At 42.4% G+C, this 11,605-nt stretch overlaps 1 protein-coding gene across 1 annotated transcript in view; it reads right to left on the bottom strand.

Moving 5' to 3' along the window:
- Positions 1-8,040: 8,040 nt before the first annotated feature.
- CALHM4 (calcium homeostasis modulator family member 4) overlaps positions 8,041-11,605 on the bottom strand; it is a 41,476-nt gene continuing 37,911 nt past the window's right edge. The window contains exon 2 of the mRNA XM_073627122.1: positions 8,041-9,376. Coding sequence (XP_073483223.1) covers positions 8,933-9,376 — 444 coding nt within the window. The 3' untranslated portion in view covers positions 8,041-8,932. The remainder of the gene's footprint in view (positions 9,377-11,605) is intronic.

The following is an 11,605-nucleotide window of genomic DNA, read 5'->3' as shown; positions in this document are numbered from 1 at the left end:
CTCTGAGGCAATCTTCTTGAGATTAAGATGAAAAACAGTGGAGTGTAGTGCTACAGACCTAACTGTGCAAATTGATAAATATAAACAGGTGTCTCCTTATGCCATGCCATGACACCTCCTGTGTGAAGTGGCCTCTCACCTTACTGCTGTAAGGTAACCGCATTAGAAAACCAGCGGTTGCAATATCTTCTGGAGGACTTTACATAAATGGCTGGTGGTTTAAAAAAATCTTGATTTCTTTTCAGGGTCCTCCTCTCGTTGTCCTAAGAATCAATGCTGGGTGGTGGACAGTGACACTAAAGCACTCACATTTAGCAAGATGGAACACAATACATCATCCACGAGCACCGAGCTCGTTCCCACGTCAATTATGGTGTGCCTGTCAGCCAATCCCAACTTGGCTGACAGGCATACCGGAAGTGACGTGGGAATGAGCTCGGCGCTCCTGGATGATGTATTGTGTTCCATCTTGCTAAATAAATGTGAGTGTTTTAGTGTCTATTTTTATCGAATAAATATTTTATTACATACTAAACTATATGGGCATTCCCCTTCTTCCCGCTACATCCCCTCCCCCTCTGGGTGAGAGTAAGATCACATTATAGAAGAATCACTGTCCACCACCCAGCATTGATTCTTGGGACAACGAGAGGACCCTGAAAGGAATTTGAGATCTTTTAAATCACCAGCCATTTATGTAAAGTCCCCCAGAAGATATTGCAACCACTGGTTTTCTAATGCTGTTAACTCACAGCAGTAAGGTGAGAGTCCACTTCACACAGAGGTGTCATTGCATGGAATGAAGAGACACCTGTTTATATTGATCAGTTTGCACGGTTAAGTCTGTAGCACTACACTCCACTGTTTTTCACCTTAAAGTGGAACTTCAGTCATTTTTTTCATCCTTCCATCTATTAAATTTTCTGCCCTTGTTGTTTTAACTTTGGATAGTAAAACATTTTTTTCTGCCAGTAAATACCTTATACAGCCCACTTCCTGTTTCTTGTTTGGAAAAAAGCCTAGGCTTATGATATCATGCACAGCTCTCTTTCGTGAGCGTTTGCCAGGAAGTGAGGGGGGGATGAGTCTTAAGTGGGCCAATGAGAACTGCAGGTGTGTGTCTGTGTAAATCCAGGAAGTGAACAGGGTGTCAGCTTTCAGAAAATATATAATGTTTTGGGGTTTTATGTAATCTTCAGTCCCAAAATGATTTTTTTTTTAAACGTGTGCAAAAAACTGCAGTAACGTCTCTGGCAGCGAAGGGGTTAAAGGTAGACATGTGCAATTCGTTTCGTTAAAAATACAAATTCGGACAAATTTTTCGTTAGTCGGAGATTCAGATATATTCAAATATCTGAATGAAATAGTAACGAATTTGTTGAAATCCATTCAAATTAATTTATTCATTTCCTAACAATTTCAAAATTTTCATAACAATTAGAATTCGGATCGGTCGAAATATTATCAACCGATTTGAATTCTGTGTGAAGAATTGCTGGTGGGTCAGGAAGCCGGCCGCCACGTCCTTATCAACTGATAGTTGATGAGTCATCAGCGGGCTTCCCCACTGAGAGCTGAAATGTAAACAAAATCATGCCGGCAATACAAAAATCTTAAAAACTGGCGTGGGGTCCCCCCCCCCAAAATCCATACCGGACCCTTAACCAATTTAGCCCCGGAAGAATTTACCCCCTTCCTGACCAGAGCACTTTTTGCGATTCAGCACTGCGTCGCTTTAACTGACAATTGTGCGACGTTGCTCCCAAACAAAATTGACGTCCTTTTTTTCCCACAAATAGAGCTTTCTTTTGGTGGTATTTGATCACCCCTGCGGTTTTTATTTTTTGCGCTATAAACAAAAAAGTGACAATTTTGAAAAAAACGCATTATTTTTTACTTTTTGCTATAATAAATATCCCCCAAAATATATAAAAAAAACTATTTTTTTCCTCAGTTTAGGCTGATACGTATTCTTCTACATATTTTTGGTAAAAAAAAAAAAAAAATCGCAATAAGCGATTATTGATCGGTTTGCGCAAAAGTTATAGCGTTTACAAAATAAATGTCATTTATACAGCAATCAGTGCTATACAAATGCACTAATTCCTGTGTAAATGACACTGGCAGTGAAGGGGTTAACCACTAGGTGGCAGTGTAGGGGTTAAGTATGTCCTAGGGGCGTGTTTCTAACTGTGGGGGGAATGGCTGTGTGTGACATGTGACTGATCTCTGCTCCGATGACAGGGAGCAGAGATCAGTGACAGTGTCACTAGGCAGAACGAGGAGATGCTTGTTTACATTAGCATCTCCCTGTTCTTCCTCCCCGTGAGGCGATTGCGGGTATCCCCGCGACCCGACTCACGGAGCTTGCCGCGGGCGCGCCCGCTCGCCGCCTCTTAAAGGGGAACGTACAGGTACGTGATTCTGCCTATACGAGCCCTTCTGCCGCAGTATATCTGCGTGAGGCAGTCGGCAAGGTCAGGAAAGGGGGGGGGACGAGCAGGCCCCCCCCCCTCTGAACCATACCAGGCCACATGCCCTCAACATGGGGAGACGGGTCTCTTCCCCACAACCCTGGGCTGTGGTTGTGGGGGCCCCAAGATCCCAGCCCCTCCCCCCCATCTGAACGAGTTGTACCCCTACATTCTACCCCTACTCATTCACCAAAAAAGCGTAAAAATAAATAAAAACAGTAAATGGGATTTTGACAAGTCCTTTATATAAAAAAAAAAAAAAAAAGCAGCTCTGCCCGTGAGGACAGCTGACCTCCCGAATACCTGCTCCACCGTTTGACAGTTAATAAACAGGTAAGAGGCAGGGTCACCTGGTGACCTCACCCCCTTGTGACGTCACCGACGATGAATGCTGAGTTGGTGATATCACAAGGGGGCAGTGTGAATTCAATAAATAGTATGGGCCCAATTATACCAAGGAGTAATCTAATAAAGGAGTAGAGGCTTTTCACTTTGCACACGTGAACTAATGTGAAGCGGTGTCCATCTCAAACAACCAATAACGTGCTGGCAAACATCCTGTTTTTTTTTTTGTTTGTTTTTTATTTCTCTCACATGGATATTCAAAGGAACACAGCTTTCCCTTGTTTACTTACCTTTACTTTGCAAAGCAAACATTCATTACGTAAACAACCTCAGCTCCTTTGGTAAATCAACCCTGTCAATCCTCTGGTATCATGCGTACTGTTGGTATGAATGGATGACAATTTCAGCACAATTATATTCCCTAATGGCAGACTACAAGACACCTTTTTTCCCACAAATAGAGCTTTCTTTTGGTGGTATTTGATAGCCTCCGCGGTTTTTATTTTTGCGCTATAAACAAAAAAAGCGTGACAATTTTGAAAAAAAAACGCATTATTTTTTACTTTTTGCTGTAATAAATATCCCCCAAAAATATATACAAAAAACATTTTTTTCCTCAGTTTAGGCCGATATGTATTCTTCTACATATTTTTGGTTAAAAAAAATAACTGCAATAAGCGTATATTGATTGGTTTGCGCAAAAGTTATAGCGTCTACAAAATAGGGGATAGATTTATAGCATTTTAAATTTTTTTACTAGTGTATTAATGGTGGCGATCTGCGATTTTTATCATGACTGCGACATTATGGTGGACACATCGGACAATTTTGACACATTTTTGGAACCATTGGCATTAATACAGCGATCAGTGCGAATAAAAATGCATTAATTACTGTAAAAATGTCACTGGCAGTGAAAGGGTTAACACTAGGGGGAGGTGAAGGGGTTAACTGTGTTCCCTGGAAGGTGATTCTAACTGAAGGGGGAGGGGACTAACTACAGGAAGTGACAGATTGTGGTTCCTAGCTAATAGGCAAACAAGATATTTGGGGGTGCCCCCCAAATATCTTGTTTGTCTATTGTATGGATTCTGACCAAATCCTTATGGGCTGGAGCATCCCACTCCCTCATCAGTGCCTCTCATCAGTGTCCACCTGTGTCATGGGTGGAGACCTCTAGTTCTCCCATATAGAGGAGTGTATGGCTCCCATGGTTCAGAGAAGCAGGATCTCCCATTCTATGGATAGTGTAGGACCCACTAATCATGGGGTACTTTGTCACAGTAAGTGGGCTTAAGCACCATATAGTAATATGGTGTGATCAAATCCCCATATTTTTTTTATAATGTTTTTTTGAAAATGTCTAGATGTTTTAAATAAGCCTTGCTGGAGGTAAATGTCTTTTTTTGCATGTGTGCGCTGTAATATTTTGTTTTGTTCTCCTAGCTAATAGGAACACACGATCTGTCACTCCTGTCAGAACAGACCAGGGAAGTGTGTGTTTACACACACTCGTCCCTGTTCTGTCTCTCCAGCTCACGATCGCTTGTGGCCGGCGGTCATCGCGACCGTCGGCCATGAGCATCGGCACCACTGCAGTGCAGCGGGCGCGTGCATGCCTGCTATCCGGACCCCGTGAGTCAACGCATAGTTACGTGGTTTCACGCAAGGGAGCCAACCTGCCGCAGTAAAACTGCGGCGGCTGGTCCAGAAGCGGTTAAAGTGGAAGTCCATGCAACTAAAATCCCTGCATCTATAGACACCACAATCTAACACTAACCTCTCTAGCCCCGTAAAGAAAGAAAAAAAAAAAAAACCCATGAGTATACATACCTTTCTTGAACCCGATCTCCAGCGGCGGAAGCTCTGAAAAGGACACAGCCGACAATGGCTGTGAAATGAATTGGAAGTGACGTCACCCATAGACTTACTATGGGGTTCCATTGTCGTCCGTGTTCTCTGCACTCGCCTCCACAGCGAAGCCGCGGCTCACAGCCCAGCATGCGATCCGGTCAGATCGGAGAGGCTTCAAAAAAGGTATGATACTTGTTTTTTCTTTACAGGGATAGAGAGGTTAGTGTTAGAATGCTGGTGGCTATAGATGCAGGGATTTTAGTTTTGTGTGGACTTTAGTTAGCATGGACTTCCACTTTAACTACAGGTTTTATTTAACGTTACTTTGCTTGGACAAAACAAACGATTGCCTTTACTAATATATGCGCCAGCTGTTGGCACTGTATTATCTCTATGCTACATAATGTCAAGGTGGTTACAAGGGAATCTTCATTGCTTAAAAAAACTATTGTAAAACAAAGTTCAACAAAAATAAAAAGCTGCATACACATGTTTTATAAATAAACTTCCAGTGTTTACTAAATTCACATACTTCAAAAGTGGAAAAACAGTGAGGTAATACACTAAATGAAGATAACTTTTACATAGCAAGGTGAATATTAGATTTTTTTTTAACAGTATTACTCAATAGTGTAAGTGTTTATAATCCATACAATAACAGGTGGGTTTTTAAAAACTAATAGCGCTTTCCAAATTTACTTGGCATGTCACTGTATAAACTAATGAGATAAGAAAGGGATAAAAGACTACTTGTAGTGGATTAAAAAATATTTGAATCTTAAGATTTTTTTTTTAATAGAAAAAAAAAATGTACCATTTAGTTTTGGAATCCCAAAAGATGTATGTCCATACAATAATGCCCCGTACACACGATCGCATTTTCCGACGGAAAATATGTGATAGGACCTTGTTGTCGGAAATTCCGACCGTGTGTAGGCTCCATCACACATTTTCCATCGGAATTTCCGACACACAAAGTTTGAGAGCAGGCTATAAAATTTTCCGACAACAAAATCCGTTGTCGGAAATTCCGATCGTGTGTACACAAATCCGACGGACAAAGTGCCACGCATGCTCAGAATAAATAGATGAAAGCTATTGGCCACTGCCCCGTTTATAGTCCCGACGTACGTGTTTTACGTCACCGCGTTTAGAATGATCAGATTTTCCGACAACTTTGTGTGACCGTGTGTATGCAAGACAAGTTTGAGCCAACATCCGTCGGAAAAAATCCATGGATTTTGTTGTCTGAATGTCCGAACAAAGTCCGGCCGTGTGTACGGGGCATTACAGGTTTGTTTTCATAAACTAATAGCATTTTAGAAAGTTACTTGACATGTCACTGTATAAAATAATGATAAGATAGGGGTAAAAGACTACCCGTTGTACATTCAAAAAATATATATTTTAAACTTAAGATTTCTTTAATAGAATGAACATATACCATTTAGTTTTAGAATCCACAACTTCTCGGGATCTACAACTTCTGTTATATCTTCAGCTCTTAAAGTGGTTGTAAAGGCTTGTGTGTTTTTTAATAAAAAAAATAAACATGTTATTAGAGCTGCACTATTAATCGTCAAGAATTGTTATCGCAATTTTTTTCCCTGTTGCTATCTTGACAAAAGTGTTTCACGATTCTTTCTATGCAAATAATTCTCTCTGCTCTTCTGAAGCCGACAGCCATTAAAAGAAAGGAAGAGAAAAACTGGGCAGTCTGCCAAGAATCACAACATTCTTCAATCACAACATTCTTCAGCAGTGGAATAAAGATTGTAACAATCTGTCAATGGAATATAGACTTTGTGTGTAAGTGAAAGTTTAACCAGTTAAACATTAAACCTTTTTCTGACATTTGTTGGTTTCAAGCTAAAATTTTTTTTTTTTTTTTGCTAGAAAATTACTTAAGTGGTGTTCCACCCCAAAAAAAAAAAAAAAATCATGAATGTACCAAAAAAAAAAAAAGAAATAATTTTGAATTTTTTTTAACTCACTTCTAAATGGCTGTTGCAAGGGGGTCCCTTGTAGTCTGCCTCCTTCAGTGCCTGGGCTGGTGACATCACTTCCCCTCGGCGCAGGAAGGGCTCAGCTCTGCCCCCTCCCTCTTGTCAATCATCTGGGACACATTACAGGTCCCAGATGACTAAGCGGCCAATCACGGCGCACAGCGCCGCTCGCGCATGCACAGTGAGTGCCCGGCTGTGAAGCCACAACAGGGCACCCACAGTTGCAATGCCGGTGCCGCCGAACGGAGGGAGATACGAGCGGGGCCTCTATCCCCCGCATCGCTGGACCGTGGGACAGGTAAGTGTCCGATTATTAAAAGTCAGAAGCTGCAGTAGCTGCTGACTTTTAATTTTTTTTAAAAAACGGGAACTCCTCTTTAGAACCCCCAAACATTATATAATATTTTTTAGTAGAGACCCTAGGAATCAAAATGGTGGTTGTTGCAATATTTTATGTCACACTGTATTTGCGCAGCGGTATTTCAAATTAAATTTTTTGGGAAAAAATACTTTAATGAATTAAAAAAAAAAAATGAACTAACCAGTAAAGGTAGCCCAATTTTTTTTGGTATAATGTGAAAGATTTTACGTCGCGAGAATAGTGATCTTTTTATTCTAAGCAAAAAAATTGTGATATTCATTTTTGCCAGAATCCTGCAGCTCTACATGTTATCCTTAACCTGCTCTGCGCAATACCTGGCCCCGAAAACCTCCTCTTCCGGGGTTCCCCGTCTACGTTCTCAGCACCTCGTGTTCTTGGTGTGCCCCCATCGGAACCCACTTCCTATGAGGGCGCTATATTTTAAATTTACTCCCTCCTTACAGGCTTTGATTGACAGCAGCAGGAGTGCATGGCTCTCGTCGTTGCTACTGTGCCTGTGAATGCAGGGAGAGAGAACTGCTGCCGGGCACAGCACTGGATTGATCCAGGAGTCAGGAAAGTGTTTAGAGGTGGGGGGGGGGGTGGAACAAGTGGTAAAACCTTTTTTACTTTAATGCAGAGAAGGCATTAAAGAGGAGGGCCAGTCAGAAAAAAAATTAAAAGTCAGCAGCTACAAATACTGCAGCTGCTGACTTTTAATTGGACACTTACCTGTCCCAGGGTCCAACGATGCGGGGCATTGGAGTCCCGCTCGTCTCCCCCTCTGTTCAGTGGCACCGGCATTGCAACTGTCGGCGCCGGGCTTTGGCTTCACAGCCTGGCACCCACTGCGCATGCGCGAGCGGCGCCGCGCTCCGTGATTGGCCGCTCAGTCACCTGGGACCTGTAATGGGTCCCAGATGATTGACAGGAGGGAGGGAGCAGAGCTGAGCCCTTCCTGTGCCGAGGGGGAAGTGATGTCACCAGCCCAGGCACTGGAAGAGGCAGACTACGAGGGACCCCCTAGCAACAGGCATTTAGAGGTAAAAAAAAAAAATATCCAAATGTTTTTTTTTTTGTTTTTTTTAGGCACAATCATGACTTTTTTTTTTTAGGGTGGAACACCACTTTAAGGCAAAACAAGGTTTTAACTTTAGAACCACTTCTATAATATATTATACCCATTGTACTGCATTTTATATATATCCAAATATTTTCAGGATTTCACAGCCTACAATCTGTTTTTCAAGTTTTGGTATGTATTGGTCAGTCCACCCAAAAGTGATATTTTAGTTTGTTGAAATTTGGAGTTGCATCTCTAGTGGCAAGTTTGGAGGTCTGTTGCTACCCACCCTTAGGGTAGTGGGTGTGCTCCCTTCCGTTTACTCTCCCCCTAATACTGTATAATATAATGAGAAATCTTGCAGGAAGAGCTGGCCCCTTATAATGATGTTCATGGAAGATGTGCAAATCTCAAAACTGTTTTGACTATGTAGGAAAAGCCTTTTAATTCTCTCTTTTCTGGCTGCACACTTGCATATATTCACTCCCCTGCTTTGTTCATGCAAAAGCAGAGAAGAAAGGTTGTCCTGTATAAAACAGGTTGCTCCAGCCAGGGCTGGGGACTTTTTCCCCCCCGTGTGCCAATCAGTAAGCACCAGTACTGTCAAATAAAGTGAGTCACAAGCTCCATAATATCTAAACACTACTAATGGCTAAAGAGAGCAGCAGCAGGGGAGCAAAAATAATTCTGGAATTCTGTGCTGGTGGTAAGGAGGGATTAAAGTAACCTGTTGCTTTGCTCTGTTGGGTGGTTTTGTGTCAATCAGTATCTACCAAAAACGGCAGTATGCATTTTGGGTGGACTGGAAGAGGATGATGGAACTACATGTTTATGACGTTATAGATATAGACGGAACTGGAACTGGAACTGGAGGAGCCGCGACAGTGGTTTGTTCTAAATCAATAGGAATCATTTTTCCATCTGCTATATCTTCATCTGCCCATGCATGAAGAAGACTGTAATGGCAATAGTCCTGATCGACTACTTTAATGAGATCAAGTCCAGAAATAGCTCTCCAATCCAATCGTGATGGGATACGAATTTCAGAAACCTTTGTACTCCCAGGTGCAAAGCCAAAAAACTTTTTGATATTTTCCAGAGCAGAAATCTTTGAATGCTGGTCTACTGCTTGCTCAAATAAAGCCTGTTCGTTATTAACGTAGCTGGTCCAATACCTCAGATGAAGGTAGGTGAGCGGTGAACAACACCTGCCTACACACAGGACTGTGAAGAATAGGAGTGCTACAATTGCCACCAAAAGCCATCCGCTAACCTGAAAGAAACGATAATAGAGAATGAGTAAAGCAAAAAAGAAAATGATAAAAAAAATCCTTATAATGTTTTTTAAATATAGCTTTTGCACAAATATTTTAGTGGAAATTTACACAAACGTAGAGAGAGTAATTGCACTTTTGGGTGATCAATGTACATTTACACAAACTTTGTTGCAGATTACTACCCATCTCTGCCCTGAAAAAATAGCTGTTTGTTTCACAATGTTTTGGATACGGATTGTGAATGGGAATGCCTAATTCCATTTTTAATCAGATGGTGCACATTCTATGTTCTGATGAGAAAAGTTTCAATGTCTGCATTCCTTTAGAAGTGATTAACTATTAGGCCCCTTTCACACTGGGGCGGTAGGGGGCGTCGGCGGTAAAACAGCCCTATTTTTAGCGCTGTTTTACCACGGTATTCGGCCGCTAGCGGTGCGGTTTTAACCCCCCGCTGGCGGCCGAAAAAGGGTTAAAAGCCCTCGTATAGCGCGGCTATAGCCGCGGTATTACCGTGGTATAGCCGCGCTGTCCCACTGATTTCAATGGGCAGGAGCGGTTTAGGAGCGCTGAATACACCGCTCCAAAGATGCGGCTGATTTTTTCTTCTCCTGCCAGTGCACCGCTTCAGTGTGAAAGCCCTCGGGCTTTCACACTGAACAAACAGCGGAGGCTGTTTAGGGGCGGTTTGCAGGCGCTATTCTTAGCGCAATAACGCCTGCAAACCGCCCCAGTGTGAAAGGGGCCTTAGGGAGTATCTCACAAAATATTACATTTCTGTTGCAGGGGATGCCTAAAACCTGACTTGAATCTTTGTGCAGAGTTCTTCACACAAGCAGGAAATTATATTTTTGGGGACATTCTGTACAACAACCATACAGAACTCCTCCAGGTTGCCATATGGCATTGAATTTTTAGAAATTTACCATGCTGCAGTTTGAAAAGGAAATCTTTATTTTTCTATTAACATTAAGGGTCTATTCACACCAGATGTGGTAGGACTGTGTTGGGCGGCTACTCCAGGGCAGTCCCACCCCAAGACAATGCAAAATGCCTTGTCTATGTGCCTTGTTTAAAGCACTGCATTCTCTGTAAAGGAAGGTGAATATTGCATTACCCAAAGTGAACAGAAAATTTTCTTTTAGTAAATCAACCCCATTGGGTCTGCCCATACCCTTTGACCACTGTATGCCAACATGAGGAATGGTCAGGAAAGGAAAATGATCTGATAACAATTATCCTTATTCCTGGCTCTCCTCTTGTCAATATACAATGGTCATGGGGGGGGGGTTGTGCAGACCTGTTGTATGCTTTTAACAAGTTGCGCTTCATGGCATGCCCTACCCCGAGGGCAGCCCAGTCCAGTCCCAAATTTAGCGATCTTCGCAGTGTAGCCCTGCTCTGAGCAGCCCACCTTTCTTACAAAATATATGTGCCTCTGGGCACAGCTGTAAAGCGAAGGTTGCTGGAATGGGGACAGAGGAAAGTATTGGACCAGGTGGGCTGTATTCAGGAGGGAAAGGTCCTAAAGGACAACTTGTACCAAAGGCACAGTGGTCCTTTTCTTCTAGCCTTTGCTAGATTTAACAAGATGAAAAGGCCACACGCCAAGCTGAAGCTAGCACTCATAAAAGGACAAAGTATTTTAGGACACAGTAGTTTAAAAGTAAATATTGAGGCTGGGTTCACACTGGAACACGCAGCGGCTCACAGCAGGAGCCCGATGTGTCTCCATTCATCATTTCAGGTCCGATTTCAGCCCGAATTTTGGGCTGAATTTGGACCTGAAACAGGCCAAAAGACCCACTTGGCAATTCGCACCAGCTCCATAGAGAGCCGGTCACAATCTCCTGCTATGCGAATTGGATGCAAGGAAATCCGCATCCAATTCACAATAGTGTGAACCCAGCCTAAGGCAGCAAGCTCAAATCACCAACTCAATTTGCTTTTATTTTTACCCAAAATAAGTAATATGTACATTTTTATTATTTTTTATCCTGCGGTCATATAATGCACAGCCTCCTTTGTCTTCTTCCTCATAGTCTGTACAGCAAGGTTGTGGTGATTGTGTGACATGACATGACACACAGCAGAGAGGTACAGTGTGTTCCCCACTTGTGTGGATTCATTTTAGAAATCAGATGAAGGCCCATACAGGCTGCAGCTGCAAAACAGCAGGATTGGACAGGGTGTTTCCACAAAACCGACTACTGGACATACAAGCTCAC

The sequence above is a fragment of the Aquarana catesbeiana genome, linkage group LG04 (genome assembly GCF_042186555.1).
Source record: "Aquarana catesbeiana isolate 2022-GZ linkage group LG04, ASM4218655v1, whole genome shotgun sequence".
Lineage (NCBI taxonomy): Eukaryota > Metazoa > Chordata > Amphibia > Anura > Ranidae > Aquarana > Aquarana catesbeiana.
This window is presented reverse-complemented; position numbering and strand designations above follow the sequence as displayed.